This window comes from Pinus tabuliformis, chromosome X (assembly GCF_031772625.1).
Source record: "Pinus tabuliformis cultivar Carrire ecotype Pingquan chromosome X, CPIR1, whole genome shotgun sequence".
In the NCBI taxonomy this organism is placed as follows: domain Eukaryota; kingdom Viridiplantae; phylum Streptophyta; class Pinopsida; order Pinales; family Pinaceae; genus Pinus; species Pinus tabuliformis.
In genome coordinates, this window is record NC_142308.1 from 1,671,881,478 (window position 1) to 1,671,903,404 (window position 21,927).

Genomic DNA, 21,927 nt, shown 5'->3' on the forward strand with positions numbered 1-21,927 from the left:
GGGAAAAGTGGATAAGGACCATAGCATTACCAATGGAGGCATCGTGTAATGTCGTAGTCCCTATGTCTAGGATGCATGGTGTTCAACAACTTGATCTGGGATCAAGACTGATTTTAGTCAGTGGAGAGTGGTAAGGTCTTGTGACTCACTCTCAATCGATTCTTCTTCATTATTCATGTCAATGTTCAACAGAGCAGAGATGAGATGAGATACAAAGATGGTATATGACGACAAGATGGCAAGATGATCGATGATGTATGGATTGTTAGGTGGAATTCTCCCTAGTTGAGAGGGAGTGTTAAAATTGACAACTAGGGCCAAATTCCACCTTAGGACAGCTCAATTGACGGAGATAATGATTGCATTAAATTCCTCTTTTCGAGAGGACCAAAATTGATATAACAATCATCTAATTTGGACAAGTAGAAGTGTGATTTTGAATTTATGCCCACACATGTGCAAATCGTTCAGGTCAACCACATCATCATATAGGTTCATGAAGCCAAATGGACATGACTCTTCACCCTCAACGACTTGTATAAATACAAGTGACCTCTCACCTCATTTGGCATCATCATCGCTCACACATTCTCTCTCCTTCTCTCATTGGTTCATACAGCATTTGGCATTCTCTCTCTCTCCCACGTGTGGCACAAGGAAGTCGAATTATAAGACAAAATTGCAAGGCCGAAAATCTCATAAATTTTTGCAGTATGACCAGCGTTGACTTTGACTTTCAAGGCATCCTTTGACTTCGATTTTCAAGGTGGATTTCTTTGTCATCGTGTTGCATTTTTGGGCACAGGAACCTAGGCAAAAGGAGGACTTTGACCTGCGTTGACCGCAAGTTGACCAAGTTTGACAGCAGATTTTATCATTGTTTTGGGCTGACTTAGACCACTCTAGGAGGTCGAGTTTGACTACCTTTGAACAATCTTCAAAAGAGAAGTTTGACTGTTGCGTTGACCATCTTTGACTTTCTTATTAGGGCTTATTTGATTGGGACAACATTGCAGAACTTTGACAGGGTCGTTTTGATCATCTATTGGCATGTTAATTTTGACTTTTTGTACTCTCTCTCTCTCTCTCTCTCTCTCTCTCTCTCTGCTAAACATTTGATAGAATAATAAGAAGAATCAGCCAAAGGGTTTCCCCACATTGGGGTTTTTCCTTGGCATCTGCCAAATCTGGTGTCCTCTTGTCTTGGCTTGTCTTCTGCGTTTTTGTTTCATGTTCTATCTACTTTTATTGTCAATGTGATTAATTGTTAATGTGATTGCTATTGGAAATCTAAATTGGAAATGGTCATTGGGCTGCTAAAGGAACATTAAAGTAATTATTGCTAAGCATAGAACATACCATTGTTATCAAAATTTAACATCTTAAAAAAAATGAACTTATTTTCTTTTCTTTTATAACTCTGATTTTTTTTCTTCTTCTTCTTTTAATTTTTTCCCTTTACTTTTTCTCCTTTTTTTTATTTTTAATAATTTTATGGCCAAAGGCCTGATAGTGAAATGGAAAACCTCCAATTACTTGCATGGCTAAGAATCTTAATTGTTCAACAACGAACTTTAATACTTGATGGCCAAAGGCTCGGTGATCAGCCAACGTGACTTTGATACCAATGTAAAGAACAAAGTTCGTATACGCAGAGGAATGTGTTGATACCAATGTAACGAACAAAGTTTGTATACCTGCAATAATCTTCAGAATACTTCAAAGACAAAGGCATCCATTGTAGGACAAGTAATTGTATATTGAATAGTGTATAAAAAATTGATGAGATGATTACAATGAGGGTGAAGGCTTGCTTATATACACTAGGCAGGTACCTCTTCACAATGGTTATGTCCTTAGGGACATACCTCTTCATTACTAACTATTTAGCTAATTAATCATTAATTATGATTATTATTGTTTACATTATTTTCTATTATTTTACTATAAATTATATAGGCAATCCCCGATCATGCAACATGTCCTTGACTGCTCCATCTATGTTGTAATTCTTCCTCTCAACCGCCCCATTCTGTTGGGAGTTATGGGGTGTTGTCAGCGCTCTCCTAATGCCCTCGTTGACACACACGTCCTTGAAGGCATTGGAGACATATTCCTCGCCACTGTCAGTCGTCAATGCTTTGATCTTTTTCCCAGTTTGGTTTTCTACCAAGGCTTTAAACTCCATGAACTTGGAGAAGACCTCCTCCTTCCTCATATAAAAGATCCAAGTTTTCCCAGAATAATCATCTACGAAAGTAACATAATACCTGTCTCATAACAGAAGTAGAAGAGAAGGGCCCACATACATTTGAATGTTCCAAGCTCCAAAATCCCTTTGACTCTGTTGTCTCGACCCTAAAAAGATGTCATTGCATACTTGCCAAGTGTGCACCACTTGCACGCATCAAGTTGATCAAAACTACATGTTGGTAGTCCTATGGCTATCTGCTAAAGAATCTTCATCGCCCTATTATGCAAATGTCCCATGTGCTTGTGCCAAAGTTCTCCCACATCTCTACTCTACTCACCTTCAGCCTTGTTGCTCAAGGTTGCACATGTCTCAACCTGCAACCTATAGAGGTTTTTCATCCTCACACCTATCTAGTTCACTAATCCAGAAGCTAAGTGCTTGAGGTAAGCCTTACCTCTACTGTAAATGACATCATAACCCTTATCCTTTAGGGATTCCATTGAAACAAGGTTGTTGTTTAGGCCTGGAACATGGAGGACATCTCTAAGATGAAGAAAGCTCCCAGACTCCAAGTTTGCTAGGCGCGTACTTTCCATTATCTCCTATCTCAATATGATATTGCATGTCCTTCTCCTCTAGCTCACTAAAATAATCTTGCTCCCGTTCATGTGGAAGGATGCTCAAGAATCAATATACCATTTGTTGTTGCCTACTGAGCTTGCCATGCAAACTATCAATGAGAAATCATTCTCCAACTAAGAGGAAAACTCATCTACCTCAATTGATGCAGTTATATGATCCTTATTGGACCCCTTCTTCCAATTAGGACACTTAGTGGCATTGTGCCCGAACTCATAGCAATGGAAACACTTGATCTTGCTCAAATCCTTTTTCTTCTTCTCACCCTTCTAACTAGACTCGGCCTTTCCTTGGCCCCTTTTTCCCTTGGCTTTTCTGCCTTTAATTGCCGAGCAAAGTTCCCCTTGTCCTCAACTTGAGCTTCTGTTCCAACTCTCGTCCCTCTCCAAATTTCTTCTTGAACGCAATCACTCCATAACCTTTCCCAACTGGGAATAATCTCTTTGCCACTTACTGCATCTTGGAAACTATACCAAGACTTATGCAGTCCCAAAAGCACAGGATTCACAAGGTCATCATCTACTACAGTCACACCCACTCCACCTAGCTCATCTCGAATCTGAGTGAACTTCGAAAGATATGTGATGATGGGCTCTCCTTTACTCATACGGATACTTCTCAGCGTCTCCTTGAGAGCATGCTTCCTAGCATCATTAGAACTTTGATTCAGATCTAAGATAGCTTTAAACATCTCATATGTTGTCTTTTTCTCATGGATATGAGGAATAATATGATCTTTGATCCCCTCAAGAATGATGCTCCTCGCCATGGTGACATCCTTGTTATGTTGGATCAACTGTTGGGCATCTTGAGGTGGAGCTATTGCCTGCTTCACAAACTCGAGCACTCCATTATTTTCCAACACAACTGAGATCTGCTCCTTCCATGAGCAGAAGTTAGAGGCTCCCTCTAAACTGTGATCTAACCTTAGTCCTTAGAACACCATATTGTTATCCAAAGAACTCCTCTGCTCTTCAAACCCTAGCACAAGCCTTCTGCTTGATTTGTGTTGTCTACAAACTAACCAATTTGGTGTTGGTCTTTATGTTGATCCTTGCTCTGATACCACATTAAATTTCCTTGAAACTATGCAACTACTTGGATGAATTACTAAAAATAAGGCAAGCAAATACTGACGCCAAATTTACTTTCACCAAGATACAGAGTTTCTTAACAAATACGGGGCAGCGGAAGAAAAATACCAGAGATAAAAAAACACGACACAAATTGACATGCTTGTTTACCCAGGAAATCCAAATGGGAAAACCTGCTTTCTTTGTTGTGGTATTTTTATTGATAGTTCTTGAGCAATTGGATATATTATAAAGCAATCTATTTCTCTGAGAACACACTTGTTCTGGTGCTGAACTAGCCTCAATTTGCCCTGCAAAACCTTGATCCTGCCCCTCCATCTTTGTGCACCAGTAGCCCCTATTTCCTTGCACACTACGTCCCTATTTCCTAGCGCTCGAGGGCTCCATTTCTCTTGCGCAAATCCCTTATTTTGTAGTGCACAAGTCTCCTATTCTCTTGCACACAATTGCTCCTAAATTTTGCATACTCACACAACAAAGATGATCTCACAAGCATGTGATGAATTGTGACTTTGTCCTTCTCTTTATAGGTAAACTTTGATCCATGCAAGTAGGCCTAGCTTAATTTAGGGCTCAAGTTCTGATAGTGAGTTAACTGAGAGTGTACTCACTCTCTTTCCAATCATCACTGGAGTTGTCAACTCGTTCTCTCTCCAATCAACACTAGAGACTAACTCGTTTTAACTCAACCTGTAACTGCCACCTCATCTTGTAGTCAAACTAAAAAAGACTCCATGTAACTGAAGCTCCAACTCTACGCATGTAATCTTGATGATTATTCCAATAAACTGGAAATAACTCATCATAACTGAAGCTTAACTCATGAGCTAGCACTCATACAAGGAGAAAGACAAACTCGTGGTATTTCTGGCTAAGGCACAAGCCAAAAGACCTTCCACGCTACATTTTCAACAGCCCATGATTCTGGATCAATATAAACTGGAAATAACTCATCATAACTGAAGCTTAACTCATAAGCTAGCACTCGTACTAGGAGAAAGACAAACTTGTGGTATTTCTGGCTAAGGCACAAGCCAAAAGACCTTCCACGCTACATTTTCAACAGCCCATAATTCTGGATCAATATATAATGTGGGTTCAATATAAGCACATTATGGGAGCCTGTCACTTTTAGACATTTTTGAAGATCATAGAAAAAGAATGTACAATCCTTAAAATCAAAATGACTAATAACTCAGAACTTGTAGCATTGACTACGTGTCAGCAACGATTAGAGGAGTTGAATGATAGCTTAAAGGCAAGACAACCCCACTCTCTGTCGAACCTCCACTCAACACTTTACAGAAGCATGCTATATATACAATTGATCAGAACCATGAGATTAGAATGGATTGGACTGAGGTTTAAGCACCCACAGCTACTATATGCGATATCAAATTACAAAGGAGAACTGATAGTGAATGAAGGTAAGGAGAAACAAATGGGGGAAATGATCGAACTGTTGGGAGGATTCCATGCAAAGCAAACAACTACTCAGTTGATTGCTTATGACTTTGGAGCCTTCTGTGCAAATCAACATTCACGCAAATCAACATGCACAAATCATGTCCACTGATTCCGAATGACTGCATAAGGGATGTACAAAAGGCTAAGCTGGGAGACAATGATAAGGTCCACAATTGTCATTGCCAATCGCATATTTCATCATCTTTTTTCCTCAAAAACAACCTGTTTTCACCATTTTCTCTCCATTTATTCCTGATATTATCCACCACACTCATCGTGATTGTGTTATGTGTTAAGTTTTAACAAAACCAAGTGTTTTTATAGTAAGTTAATGAATTTGCATGTTTTAGTGTGTTTTGGATGGGTAATGTGTGTTTTGCGAGACTGAACAGGACATCCCATTTTACCTTTGAGGTGAGAAGAGTTGTTGCAGAATTTTCTAAAAGCAGTCATGAGCTGGAGAAGCTTTTCACAATGGCACCAACACTAACGAATTTCCGCAGCTTCCAGTCATGCTAACCTAAACAGCCATATGAACGGAGACTTTCTGCAGCTAAAGAATTTTGAAGGAATGAAACCAATGCTGTATAATTTTTCATTGGCAGCAATGTGTTGTAATTTTGTAATTATTTACTTTTCATTGTAACTACTCTCATAAATCAGCCCTACGAAGTTTTGTTCCACTATTTCAGACCACTCAAACCATTTGGCTTCAATATAGGCTGAAAGAGAGCATGATGCAAAAGTTAATTAGTATTTTGTAATGCATACTAAGTATAGGCACTTATCTATTTTTAACTAAAAAGTGGAGGGGTACGTTAAGCCTTGTATAAGCCCCATTTTCACCCTAAAACCCCTTATTACACCCTAGATATTGAGTTATTACATCTCTTATGTTATATTGTTATGTCAACTAGAAGTTTTCATTGTACCATTTCATTATAATTGTACCTATTGTCTTCTATATATACATACTAAGGAGACCTAGTCTTGAGATCATAAATCTTGTGTTATACATTGTATTCATTGTAAAACGAGGCTTCACCCTTGAAGTGGACTGTAATTATTTGTTTCTTATAATTTTTAAGTCACAAGGTTCATAACATACAATCTCCAATCTTGAGGAAAAATCTTTATTCATGATTCCACTAAATGATAATTATATTCAAACTTTGAAACAAAGCATTTAAATTTTAGAGTTTAACATTATGATTTAGAATGCATATTCATGAACAAACGATTTAACATTATGATTTACAATGCAGATTCATGAATAAATGAGCAAGTGCCGAGGCCCAAGGAAATTTCAAAATGAAAAACATAAAACACATTAGACAAGCAATACAAAATACAAGCAGTGAACTCCAAAAAATACTATTAAAACCTCTTCACTAAAAAAATAATTTTGTAATCACTTATAAATGAATTTTAGTGAGTCCTAAGCCAAAAAAAGGCCACACAAGCATGTCATACGGCCCCACTTGTGTTGTACGAGACTGAAACATGTCGTATGGATGCTGAAACATGGTATAGAAGGCCTAAAACATGTTTTAGCCAGCTGAAACACATTTCAAAAATAAGAAACGTGTTTAGGCCATATTTCAGGTGCATTTCGAGGTTTTTGTATCAAAACGCAACTAGTACAGGAGGGGGGGTGGTCCACATTTCCTACAACTTAGCTTCATATACAATAACCTAAGAACAATAATAAAGAGGCTCAATGCAGACAAAACTAATATTGCCAAAATAGATATACTAACAATTAACCAAAAATACAACTATCAAATCCAAAGAACAATGATATAAAACCATGCAATACTACAACATCTACAAAAAAAATAGTTTATGTCAAAAATGTAGTTGGTTCTCACATAGTAAATTCGAAAAGGGAAAGAAAGAACAAAATCAAACATGTATCACACCTTTTGTTCAGGAGGAGGTGAATCTTTTCCAGAATTACGAAGTTTCATATCGTCTTCCTTTATACAATCTGAGCAGAAGAAATGGTCCATCTTTTTAACTTGTTCAGTCGTTAAATTCACACATGGAGGATGGAACCTACAAGGAACACAATGAAAATATAAAACATATGGAAAGCCAAAAGCACCACTTATTAGCATAATATAGTAAATCCATCAAATAGCTAAAAAAAGGGCCTAATTAGGTAATAGAGAGCATAAAAATTGACAAGAATTTAAGGACACAAACAGAAACAAAAAATAAATTAAGTTCATCATAGAAATGCAAGATAACGTAGAAGCTAGTTTATGATAACAATTGCAACACAACAAAACTTCCATAGTTGTTAACGTTAATTGTGATACAAATATGGCCTTTGACAATATGATATTATAGTATAACATTCCTGGATCTCTAAGCATCCTACTATACACATTTCTAGAAAAGAGACAAGCAATTTGCAATGTAAAATAAATTTGAATCTTCCCACCAAATGATAATTTGAATGCATTGTTCATTAAATCTACAAAAATTTCCCTTTATATGAGATGTAACAAGAAAAGAAAGCCATTCCAGTGTACTGTCTACGGTATAGCAAGGACTTTATTTGAAGAAAGAAAAACAATATGATCTTTCAGCAATGTTACAATGACAAGGAGATTGTAATCTCATGAGTTACGACTACATTCACATTGAAGTTCTAAGTCTCTCCTCATTTAAATGAGCAGATATTTAATATTTAGTAATCAACTCCACTATTACAAATAGGCAACGTAAAATACCAATTAGGTTGATACTAATGATTGGGTGAACCTAGAACTACATGACCATCCAAAATCTCTCCCCAAACAAAATGCTTGCCTCCTCTTTGAACTAAAACTTAGGTGTTTGTTACCTGTTGTCGCTCAGATTGTACAGGCACTGCAACAATAACTCATGGCAAGGGTTGTCACTTTGATCCCTGCCCTCTCCGTTCTAGCTGTCTTCCAACAACATGCTATGGGGGGTAGTCCCTATGGAAGATGGAAATGCAAGACTTATTGGAAACCAACAAGTCTGGCAAACGCGATTGAATGGCCTAGCCACTTGGTTGATTATAGCAAGTTAAAAAGATTAGATTGAATTATTTATGAGACCATTGCCTTATGGAGTCAACTACTTCCTCTAGATCAATTGAAAACCAGGTGACCGAATGAACAACCGCTGCTTAAATGCTTAGCTATCCTATATGACATGCAAAATCTGAAATCTATGTGAAATGCATGATCTTGGTTTATTTTGATTAAATGCCTAACTAAATATATCCCTTTTTGAGGCTAGTCTCAAAAGTAGGTGGTAGAGAAAAGTCAAGGTGAAGCAAGCAAAGGGTTGGTTAACGATACCTCTCCTTGAAATCTAACGTACCCGGTGTCTCCGGCACTGCAGAGACTGTGGCTCTGACAACTGCAAGGTCACCATTTTAACCACTAGCGAGGGTCTATTCTTCTCAAGCTACAAGATGAAGTGTGGCCCTATCTTTCTATCAACCAAGCTTAGGCTTAGAGGTAAGTTGATAAATGCAAATCTATGCCTAGAATGCAATGCAAGATGCTTGAGTGATCTTGAGTTAAGATTGTTTACGACTTTAAGTACTCAGTTATAATTATCTTATGACAAAAAGTACTTAACAATGAATTAAGAAACAATCTTAAACACAAGGTAAAGTGTCAGTTTTATTAGTGCCCACAAGATGTAAAGATGACCAAGGGATAATTGTTCAAAATGACATTGATGCTCTTCACAATGATCTACCAATATGTGAAAAATAAAATTTGTCATCCACAATAGATCTTAACCATGAAATAATAATGACAATGATAGCGAGTAAAAGAGACTAGAGCACTTAGTATCACGAACAATTAACTAAGGTTCTTATCAGCACTTAGATGAGATAACACAAGAATAAATTGCTCAAGAAATAGACAATTAGATGATTAATGTTATCTCAACAAGATAATGCCAAAATTCTAATTAGATCTTCAATGCTAAGAGATGCCAATATCTAATCAATTTGAGCAATATTAACCATTCAACAAGATATTGGGTTTTAGACTTGTATGCTTATGTGAGTGAGGACATTTGGTGCAAATTGAAACTTTGAAGCTTATGAAACTCGCAAGAGACAAGAATGTATTAGTATTCTCATTAGCAATGGGATACTTCACCAATCATCAAATTACTTTAGGAAATTTAATGTCAACAATGTAGACAATATAAACAATCATCTTCACAATGAGCAAAGTTGTTATGACAGCAGTATGTAACCTTATGTAAAATGTGCCAAAACGGTCCCAAAGCTATATCTTTCTTTAGATTAAATTAGAGCACTTTGTGGGGATGCAAAGAGTGAGAGAATTCCTATGAATGCAAGCATGCAAGAGATGAAGGAGGCAACCAAGGGAAGCCTAGAAGGCATCCCTAACAGACTCCTTTGCCAACACAAGATTTTACCAATGATGCAAGAGACAAATGCTTATGCCACTGTTATATATCAGCAGTGTGACAGTCCCCCAATTTTATGAAATTTTCCTAAAACAATGAATACCCAATTATTTCCAATGATTTATCAATGTGTTACACAACTTATGAGTTGGTGTTTTTTTCCACTTAAATGAGTTATATATGTTGGACATTAGATAAACCAACGCTCCCCATGTGTTTTGCTACATGGACTAACCGCCTCTCGTGGATCCTTATCTCTGGCGATGCGGTTGTTGACTAACACTTGTGGGTTTTGGTCTAACGGCAATCGTGATTCCCAACATGTGGTATCAGAGCGTAGGTCACAAGTTCGATACACACCCCGCTCATGCTGGGGGGGAGATTGTTGGACATTGGATAAACCAACGCTCCCTCTGTGTTTCGGGACATGGACTAACCGCCTCTCATGGATCCTTATCTCTGGCGATGTGATCGTTGACTAACACCTGTGGGTTTTCGTCTAACAATAATCGTGATATATCATTGCTACCAAATGTTTAGATGGTTGTAAGTGAATAGTGAGGAAGCAAGAGTTTAGAAGACAAACCAATAGGCCTTAGACCTAGAAGATGACTAGAAGATTTTGTCCAAAAAATTTTCCAATGAGATGGTCACCTGCAACCAAAAATTTTTGACCCAAAATACCTACAAAAACACCAAGTGTTAGCTCAAAAAAATTTCACTGACAATCCAAATCAGAGATGAGAATAGACAAAGAGGGGCTAGGGAAAGGGCTAGATGCCAACGCTAGGCCTAGAAGGCTAGCATTAAGGTAGAGAAGGACTAGAAGAGGGTATACAGCTAGGAGAAGAGGTCAATGGAGGCCACGACAAGTCTCTTAGAGGTCACAGCTAAAGAGATAAGGGTGTCGAGGGGCTGGGTGAAGGCCCTAAGGCCTACGACCTAGGGTATGAGGTCCATCGAGGCAAGGAAAGAAGCCTCAAAACATGTGGTAGGGGAGAAGCAGTCTAGAAGGGCTTGCGGCAGGCTGAGGAGGGAAGCCGAGAGGGAGAAGAGGGCAGATGAAGGAGACGAAGGCCAACATAGCCCTGCGGCAAGAGCAAGGCAGCCCTAAAGGGCTTGCCGCAAAGGGTCAGAGAGAGGCCATGGGCCTTAAGGGCATCCCTAAGCCCACGGCAAGGGTAAAAGGAGGCAGGTTGAGGGGAAACAAAAAGGGCATGCGGCCAAGGGCAGCAGCCCAAACACTCTGACGGCAAGGAGGATAAGGGCCACGACAAGGGTTTAATAGCCCTTAGAGCTTCACGACAAGGCCTTAGAGGCCTATCCAGACCTACGGCCAGCCAAGGCAAGGGAAAAAAGGGTTGCATCTAGGCCTATGAGGGCCACACAAATTTATTAAGCCTGTAAACCAAAGTTCCTTCACAAGAATGTTGAATGTTGGACCTACAAACTTGATGCAGACTAGATCTTATCCTCAAGGACCTAAATCTAACTCAAAACACCGACAAAATCCTTTTGATTAGCTTGAAGCTCACCCGCACAAATGAAAATAATTTTTTTTCCCAAGACCCCAATATATACAAAATTTCAAAACAAACCCCAAACCCCAATAACTGCAAAGCAAGGGTTAGAAAAAAATTACAAACAATTATTTTACAAAATATTCACAAAATATTTACAAGATATTTACAAATATACTAGGCTTGTAAATAAAATATTTTTTGAGAAAAATAGTTTTTTAATTAATGACAATGAATCAATGTATTTTCGAAAGTTAGGGTATTAACCATAGTATTTAGCGAATTAAAAAATCACATAAATTTCTCGGAGCCCAAACAAGGTCGGCCCGTGCCCACAGTCTGTGAACTTGGAGCCCAAGGGCTAGTGTACCCGCAGATGTCTATGATATTTCTTCAAGCAAACTTGTTAGACATATGGTGAATCAAATCACCTAAGATAGACCCAAAATCTACCAATAGAATGTTCTTATCACTGACAAATGAAATAACGAGCTTATATAAAAATTTAGCACAATATAGGATCAGCACATAACTAGCACGTACCACAGATAAAAAATTTAGCATAATATAAAAAAATTAGGTTATATAAAAATTTAGCACAATATAGGATTAGCACATAACTAGCAACCACCGATCAATGAGACAATGACACCATGAACTGAATCCCAAAGTCTTTTATTATGATATCAAACGTTCCGAGCAGATCAATAGATCAATACCAGCATTACAAATTTACATATCCAGAACCAGAGTAATCATTGTCATGACTTCAGAAGAAAAATGGCTTTTAATTTATAAATAAATCCTCCAAGTGGAAAATAACGGCTAGTTGGTTTGATCCCCGTCAAAATAATCTCGACTGTTTATAAATATTTGATCATCTTTTAATCTCTGTTATCGAAAATATTTATTTTTGAGGAAATTTTGAATTTCTCATAAAACTTAGTTTTTATTAATCCAAAAATTAATATTTTGGATTAATTTCTTCAAAATTTTGACTTTGACTTAACCAACAAGGTCTGAAGGCCTAATTTTCCTAAAAATCCATTTTTGCTTTAGTGGGGGACCTCCAAAAATTAACTTCTTTTTGACCCACGAATTTTTTGGTGATTTTCCATTTCGAGAAATTAATTTCTCTAAAATTAATTTTTGACTCTAAATTAATTAAATTTTTTTCTTAGAATTTAATTTAATTTTTGCTAGAAGAATTAATTGACACAAGAGGGGATTAATTATTTTTCCCACCCTAATTGCGTGGGACCATGCACTAAATTTTTTTTTTATATTAGATATTACAAATTCAACCCTCAAATGGGGAATACCTCTTTACATATAGACCCTAAAAATAATTACCCAATTTTGCGACACAATATGATCTAGTAGACTAAGTGATTTGTAATAAAATAATTTAGCCAAATCACTTAAACTATTACCAAACCATTTTTACAAAGACTCGATATAACACTAGGACTCACCTTAGACCTTATCAATGAATTCCTAGTTTTTGTAACACCGGATGTGTTCTAGCCACGAAATTTGGTGGAAAGGCTAGAATACATGAGATCTCCAAAACCCAGAAATCGTTTCTAGAAATTCCACTTAGAAGTGTATCTATTAGATTATTAGTTGTGTTCTAAATATTTCCTAAGTGTAAACTTAGGGAATATGGTTAATTAATCCTTATTAATTGAGATAAGGTGAAAATCATCTAAAACTCACACAAATCGATCCAGATATGATATCAGCCATCGATTAAGATTTAATCTTGGTCGTTGTAGTCCCGATAGGAAGATATAGGAAGGGATCGATGTGGTGGTGGAGAATACACCAGTGCAAATACTCAGTTGCCCAGGCAATTTGATTTTCTCAGTGACAAAGTTTCAACAGAGATGATAGAGCCAGCGGGTGAGTAGCAAGTGGTAGAGGACGTTAGAAGCATTCCAGGAGGAAATATTTCAGTCCCGGGAAGAGGCAGTGAGAGGAAGGCCGAAATCCCCAGAGATTTTGCGCAAGAACAGCGCAGACGGTGATGCAGAAGGCTCAGTGTGTGGCTAGGGAGGCAATTTTGATGATAGAAATTAGCTATGGAGTGATAGAAAATTCTAACAATAATTCTGTCGGTATTTTCCTCAGATTATATTGCCAGTAGAGCATCTAGATTATCGTATTTAGAATTGTTGCTGAAGAATAATAATAAAACCCTCATCTGCTGCACTGGCTTTCCCACATTGTGTTTTTACGAATACAATTGTCCAAAAATAACTGTGTCAAAATTCTTTATGTGTGTGCTAAAATTTCTCAGTTTCCAGTGTTTTATTTTCCACAGTGTTTTTATGGTGAAAATTGCAGTTGTGATTTTATTCATTGTTTGTCGTAGCAAATAAACTACATAAATTAATTTACAATTAGGAGAATAATTTCCAGTTGTTGCAATAGATGAAATGTTCACATGATCTTAGAAGTTAGAGCATAAGTGATTAGTCGGAAGCTCAGAAGCGAAGGGAAGAATTTCGCTCCTCAGAAGGAGAAGCAGACCAAAATTCTTGACACAGAGCAATTCATTGCCAGGCAGGCCGAGTTGCTTGGGGAAGTTCAATTTTTCAGTGCAAGGGGCAGAAAAATTTTGAATCTCCCAGATCGGTGATTCCAGCAAGCAGAGGCAGCTGCAGCAACTCAGTTTTTCGCTAAGCAGATTCCTGGTTGGACGCAGCAGGTTTTACTGCAAATTACAGAAGCAAAATTAGCATTGGGAGGGAAGATGAATAACACACAATATGGCCATGGATCAATTTGATATTTAGGGAGCTTCAGAGTTGTCTTCCAAAATGAAGGATGAATTTGCTTGCTAATCAGGTTTAGCTTCACAGGGTGTCTGGTATATAAATAGTGGAGCGTCAGCTCATATGATAGGGGTTAGAGAATATTTCTCTAGTTACAAGGAGCAGATGGACTTCTGAATTACGATGGGAAATAGAACTAAGTGTACTCCAGTAGGGAGAGGTACCATTGATTTTCAGAGGGAGCCAAGAGAAAGTACCAGCTACAGATGTACTGCATTTGCCAGGATTGGGTATGAACCTGACTTCAGTAACCCAATTATAGGATAAGGGATATGATATCCACTTCATAAGGAAGAGAGTGTTTATTAAACACTCAAGTTGGAAGAAGGTAAGACAGATTGGAGTCTGAAGCAACAAATTGTTCAGGTTGCAGCTCAACTCTCCAATGGCACTGATAGGTAGTGCCAATAGCAGTGGGAAGGATCTAAATGAGCTATGGCATAGAAGAATGGGACATCTACACCATGGAGCAATCAAGATGCTCAAGGAAACAACAACAAGGGTTGCAGAACTTGGCACAGAACTCGATGATGTGTGCAGAGGATGCGTACTTGGAAAGTATGCTAAGGCAACATTCCCAAGAAGTGACAACAGAGCATATGGCGTGTTAGGACTTATACATTCAGATATATGTGCCACGATGTCCACTAAAGCTCTCAGTGGTGCCGAATACTTCGTCACCTTTATTGATGAACATTCTAGGAAAACCTGGATCTACTTTTTAAAGACCAGATATGAGGTCTCCGATCGTTTTAAAGATTTAAGGCTCTCATGGAGAATGCGACAAGGAAAAAGATCAGGGTGCTTCACTAAGATAATGGTGGAGAATATATTGAAAAGGACTTCATAGATTATTTTGCAAAGGAATGCATTAGAAGAGAATGGATAGCCCCATCTAATCCACAACATAATGGGGTAGCGAAGCGAAAAAACAAAACCATAGATGAGGCTGAAAAGTCTATGTTATATGTCCAGGATTTCCCTGGGTTTCTATGGGCAGAGGCATGTAACATAGCAGTGTATATTCAGAACAAGACTCCTCATAGAGCAATGGAGAAGAAAACGTCAGAAGGGGTATTCACAGGGAAGAAACCAAAAGTTAATCACTTCAAGATCTTTGGCAACTTTTCTTATTGCCACGTATCAGATGAAAAGTGTACCAAATTGGATCAGACTGCAGAGAAGGGATTTTTCGTTGGGTATAGTGAAAACCTCAAACACATACAGGATCTACATTCCTCGCAGTAGGAAGATTGTGGTAAGACGTGAAGTTCATGGAGGACCGAGCTTTCAAGAGATCTCATGAGATGCCTGCAGGTGATTAAAATCATTCAGCAGAAGCTCCTTTGGTCCAGCAGTAGGGGAAACTAGTGGGACCGACAGGAGGACAGTCACAGGGATCGAGTACAGTGACTAGTACCAGTATTTCCTCAGGTGCAAGAGATCCGAGGAGTTTTCAGTAGGGAGAGCAATAGAGGCAGGATGAGGAGTTTGTTGAACCTCCCACCACTAGTGGTCGAGCCAGCAGAGAGGTTCGTCAAACATTGAGAGATGCAGAGTGGTTTATTGGAATTCCTAGGACGAACAAAAGACAACGCAAACAGCCCGATAGATACCAAGCATTGGTGACTCAGGTTGCAAAACCTTCCAGCTTTCAGGAGGTCGCACAGCATCAGGTGTAGGTAGACGCCATGGTAGAAGAGCATAGCTCTATCATGACAAATGATGTTTGGGAGGTGGTGCCAAGGCCTGAAGACAAGTCAATTTTAGGTTCTAGATGGATCTACAAGATCAAGTATGTTGTAGACGACAGTATGGAAAAGTACAAGGCTAGCTTCGTGGCAAAGGGGTATGCACAAAAAGAAGTGATAAATTATGAGGAAACCTTTGCCCCAGTTGCCAGATATACCTCTATCCGGTCAGTTATATCCCCAATAGCTCAGATGGGATGGCAGATTCACCAGATGGACGTTAAGACGGCTTTCTTAAACAGGGTGATAAAGGAAGAGGTGTACAGAGAATAGCCAGAGGGCTTCAAGACTCATGAGAGGCACACTCATGTGTGCAGATTGAAGAAAGCTCTATACAGACGCAAGCAGTCTCCTAGGGCATGGTAGGGTCGACTTGACAGCTACTTGCAGCAAATGGGATTTGTCAAGAGTGACGCAGATCACAACCTTTACTATTTGATGTAGAGGGTGAGCCATTCATCCTAGTTTTGTATGTGGATGATCTTTTTCTGACAAGATCATCAAAGCTCATAGAGGATTGCAAGAGGAACTTGGCAGCAGAATTTGATATGAAGGATTCAGGGTTGATGCACTATTTCCTAGGATTGGAAGTGTGGCGGAAAGATGGGGAGATCTTCCTTGGGAAAGTAAGATACGCTACAGATACTTTGAAGAGGTTCGGAATGCAGGATTGTAGACCCATGTCTACGCCCATGATCACCAACTGGAAGAAGATAGATGCATCAGATGACAAGGATGTCGACCCTGTTGACCACTGGGATGACACCTAATGATTATATGAAAGACTCCATGCCCAGGGATGCTCCATAGAACACGTGTACCATCAGATATCATAAGTCAACAGAGTTTTTTAACTCTACTTATATCTTCACATCATCTTTCTTGTACCCAGATTCCACACCTTGCGGGGAATTGTAATAAGTGATACTAGTAATGATGAGTTTTGAATCTGTAACAGGCCTAGGATGTCGGTACTCGATCAGGAAACGAGTACACCTTGGAGTGTTTTTCTTCTCTAGTTAATTATCCCTTCTTTTTCAAATGCGGATAATTTTCTGGAGTTTTTCACTCACTTTTTACCCCAAAGTCGGGTTGACGGTTTGAAAATTGAGCCCCTAGCACATCTTAGTGTCTAGAGTCGATGTATATTACCATACTAGATCACACAAAAAAAATCGTAGAATTTGGTTAGGTCTAGGTAGTCATTTTTTTATTTTTTAGATTTCCCGCAAATCAAAAATTACAAATAAAATTGTATTTAAATTGTAATAAGTGTAGTCTAGAAAAGTTGTATGGGGCATGAGTAATCAAAATTACACCTCTCACCCTCAACTTTCTACTATGACACGCTTTGAGGTGTTTTGGACCCTCAAAACCCACATTTCCTAAGTTTAGTGGAAATTGTGGCTTTTAATTAAGATAGAATTAAATAAAATAGAGAGAAATAAATTATTCCATGTGACAGAATGACGTGGAAATGACTTGGAAATTATCTTAAGTCAAAGAGTTGAGTCAACGAACATGTGGAAGATGACTAAGCACATTGCATCATAAATACACCATTATTTCATAAAATCGAATATCCCAGAGATAAAGCAACAGTTGCACATGTGGAAAATCGAATTTATTAGAGGAGCTCATGCACTGAAGGAATATTTTATGGTATCTTTCGACTGAAGATTAGGTGGGCCCTCATCTCACAGTTATCTCAGCCTTCAGGTTCTTCTACTCTTAGCACTCCACTCTTGAGGATTACGAGTTTCACTTGGCCAGACTACGAGTTTCACATGGAGGAATCACGCAGTTCTTGGGGACCTACACAGAGCTATCTTGGGATCATCTACATATGTGGCATCACTTAGTTCGAGTTTGCATTTGTTGACTGGAGTTATCATGGTACTTGGATTCACTCATGGATGAGTTTACTATGCCATATATGGAATTCGATTCCCCTTGATGTGCACATATGGAATTCAGTTTTGCTCTGGTGTCTCTATCTTCTCCACATCGAACTTGACTTATCTTTCCTTGGGATTTGATCCAAGTTCAGTTCTCACATGCATTCTTCCTTGGGATTTGCTCCCAACTCTCCATCTAATGAGGCTATGTGCTTTAATATGTATCATGTAATACGAGCTATTGTGCTTAAGGAGACTCTACAGAATTGTATTCACTACTTGCAAAATAATACAACAGTCTTTGAAGTAAAGCGTGATGTTGTTCTTCTCCTTGCATGTGTGGTAAATTCTTGACTTCTTGTTATGCTTCTATTTATTTCCTCATGTCATTGTTTCTTTCATGCTTGTTTCAAGTTATGTTAGTATACACCTATCTCATATTAGCATAAGAATTAATTATTTGCTTTAGAAAAAGAAATCTTCTAGTGGATAATAGATGTATCTCTAAAAATTCTTTCCATTGCACTTATTTAATTTCATGTCGATTTAATGATTTCTGGTGAAGTTTTGTAGATGAATCAATATTTGGTCAAGTTTTTCAAGCGTGAGGGGAAATTCTTGAAGGAATCAACCCATTCTCGAAACATATTCAAGGAGAACCCACATGTGTTGAACTCCAAAGTCTCATGTATATCTTATTTGTGTCTTGCAAAGATTCTTTCAAGTTTCTTAAAGCTTTTATTTCTTGCATCAAAATATCAAACTTGCAAAAATTTATTTTTTATGTATTGTACTTCATTTATCAATATCTAACTATTTAAAAGGGTTAAGTCATGGCTAATCAAAGAGAAGAGCTTACTCATACTCTTTGGCCTAGTCTCTTGTAGATTATTTTTGTAACATATTTTGTAGTTATCTTCAGCTAACATTTGTTGTTGTAGATTGTTTCTAACTTATTCTCTTGCAGCTACTTGTGGGATTCATCATCGGAAAATTACTGACAAGTTTGCATGCAGGACCTTGGGGCTTAAATTTAGTAACTACTTCCATCTTTAGGCCGAATTCATCTTGGATAAGACCGTGTTCTTCTTGAGGGAGGCCAAGTTCATTTTGGCCATCTCTTTCTCTCTCTTGGTCGTGGCCATAGAAGAGGCTTATCTTCTCTTCTTCAAAAAAAATTGCATTTTGTTGAGCCTTTGTGGACCTTAAATTGTTGAAATTTTCAACGACGAAAGGTCTATGGTTCGATGCCAATTTGTTAAGACTTTCCTTGGATTTTAGAGAAGACTTCATTATTTTTTCCTTCTTGTAACAACTAATAAAATTTCTGAATTTGGGAGTGTGGGTTTTATCCATTGGTATCTCTATCTCTCCACCTTTCGGAGAGACTTGGTTGTTTGACTTTGTTGGTTTATTTCACTTTGCATGCATATCTTCTAATCAAGAAATTAACACAACATGCATCACACTCATTTTTCATGCACTTTAGTTTAATTTACTACATGTTTTAAATCCATAACAAGTTCAGATTTTTTGCATGCAAACACTTTTTACTTGATCTTATTTGGCTTGAACATAGTTCCAAGTTTACTTTTGCTTTACCATTAAATACATTTTACATGCATCAAGTATTTGGACAAATTTTCTCCATAAAGTAACATTTTATTTCATGTCAAGCAAGTGCATTTCAGGTAGAAGTTAATTTTCACTATTTGGTTAATTTATTTATATGCCCCAAGCATCACTAAAACTTACCTCCAACTCAAGTTGGTTGAATAAACTTTTTTAGGGACCCTATATCCATATTGACTCATCATTGTGAAATCCAAATATTTGGGCGAGGATGAGGTCTGAAGACTAGAGTTCAATTATAACTTTGCCTTAGAATAGTTAATAAAATAAACCAAGAACAACATTCCATCACATTTGCTTTGTTTGAAAAGTTCTTAAATTTCTTGTTATCTTGATGGTTTGAAGTCCCACATGCAAATCTTATTTCAAGAGGCACTTTGGATGCAAGCATCGTAATCTCTTTTAATTTCGCAATGAGTTTAATTTTCTTGTACTTGGAAATTGACTCATCTTTTGGTTTAATTGCATGTTGTCATGAATGGTTGATATCGCTTTCAAGTGCTATTATTTTGAGTTGCAAACTTAATTACAAATTGTCATCTTGGTCTAACATTTGAGTTATTTTTGTATCATTTTGAGCAAGATAGTTTCTATGCTTTGATTTGTAGACTTATTCATCTTAAAAGCATTTATAATATCTTGTGCTAATAATTTATTGTTTCACTTTTCATAATTACTTTGGCTTTCCATTTGAAAGCATTTCACTTCATTTTAAGCAAATACAATTTCATTTCTTGAAGAGCGATACTTTGAAGGCACTGGTTGTTTATGTATTTCATGCTTATCTTATGTATTGATGGTTATTGCTCATATCAGTTTTTTGCTTATAAATCCTAAAGAAATAATCTAACTCAATTCTCCTAGAAACTCACATCTTTTTAACTTAACTTTTTATTAGGAACCAACCCCCTTAGCTAACCTAGGAGATAGCTCAAACGGAGAGAGTCGGGATTAGTTTGACAGCCCCTTCTCTGAGTTCCTTGCCACCAACCACATCTTGTGGGGTTGAAGGTTTTTCTCACTGACTTGTAGGTAGGTGTAGGCGACAAGGTCAACAGACCCCACCTTGTATAGACAGGTTATTAGGTCTCTCATGTATTTGGTCAACATTAGGCCAGATATTTGCTTCGCAATCAATACTCTCAGTGAGTTCATGGTAGAACCGAAAAGGGTACACTGGGCAGCAATGACGCATATTCTGAGGTATGTGCACGGCACAATCGAGTATGGGTTGAGATATACCCGAGGGGATGACGTCAAAATATGTGAGTTCACATATTCAGATTGGGTAGGCAGTTCAGTAGACCAGAAAACTACCTTTGGGTACTGCTTCAGCGTTGGATTAGGATGGTTTCGTGGTGCAGCAATAAGCAGAAGTCGATAACTCTGAGCCTTGCAAAAGTAGAGTACATGGCAGCAAGCACAGCTAGGTGCGAAGCTATATGGCGTTGGAAGCTACTAGTAAGCTTGTCCAGGCAGAGGATGGATGTGACCAGAGTCTTTTGTGATAATCCGAGTTGCGTCAAGCTCTCTTACAATCCATTGTTTCATGACAGGTCGAAACACATAGATATTCGGTGTCATTTCATCAAAGATTGCGTACAGTGTGGGGCGGTCCAGCTACAGTACATTCCCACAGAAGAGCGGCTTGCAAACAAACTCACAAAAGCTCTAAGGAGAGTTAAGTTCGTCTATTCAGAGAACAAATGGGTATGGAGGAGAACCATTCGAGTAGGAGGGACAAATTTTCAGTTGCAAATGTTACAGTTGCAATAGCAATAGATGAGCGGGAGTTGCAGTGCAGATGCAATGTTGGTAGCAGTATGAGAGTGTCAGCAGCAGCACAGATGCAGCATCAAAGTTGCGCAGTAGGTGGTGGGCAGCAGCAGTCAGACATCAGTAGCATGACTGGAGATGATACAAAGACAGAGTGTTGTGGCAGGGTGGGCAGCACTAAAACACATTCCTCGCTAAGAGTGAATGTTAGATTTTGTAGCATTGAATGTGTTCCAACCACGAAATTTGATGGGAAGGCTAGAATACATGAGATCTTTAAAACCTAGAAATCGATTCTGGTCATTCCACCTAGAAGTGTCTCAATTAGATTATTAGCCATTTTTTAAATATTTATTAAGTCTAAACTTAGGGAATATGGTTAATTAATCAGTACTAATTGAGATAAGGTGAGAATCATCTAGAAACTCACGGATCGATCAAAAAATGATCTGAGCTATCGATTAAGATTCAATCTTGGTCGTTGGAGTCCCAACAGGTATAAGAAGGGATCGATGTGGTGATGATGATTACATCGACGCAGATACTCAGTTGCCCAAGCAGTTTGATTTTCTCAGTGGCAGAGTTTCAAAAGAGAAGATAGAGCTAGAGGGTGAGTAGCAGGTGGTAGAGGAGGTTAGCAGCATTCCAAGAGGAAATATTCCAATCCCGGGAAGAG

At 38.1% G+C, this 21,927-nt stretch overlaps 1 protein-coding gene across 2 annotated transcripts in view; it reads right to left on the bottom strand.

Annotated features, from left to right (window-relative positions):
- The window catches only part of LOC149146436 (chromatin remodeling protein EBS-like), a 178,486-nt gene that overhangs the window by 73,150 nt on the left and 83,409 nt on the right, over window positions 1-21,927 (bottom strand). For both annotated transcript variants that reach the window (XM_089453192.1, XM_089453193.1), the window contains exon 4: window positions 7,317-7,452. In XM_089453192.1, the coding sequence (XP_089309318.1) occupies window positions 7,317-7,452 (136 nt within the window). The remainder of the gene's footprint in view (window positions 1-7,316; window positions 7,453-21,927) is intronic.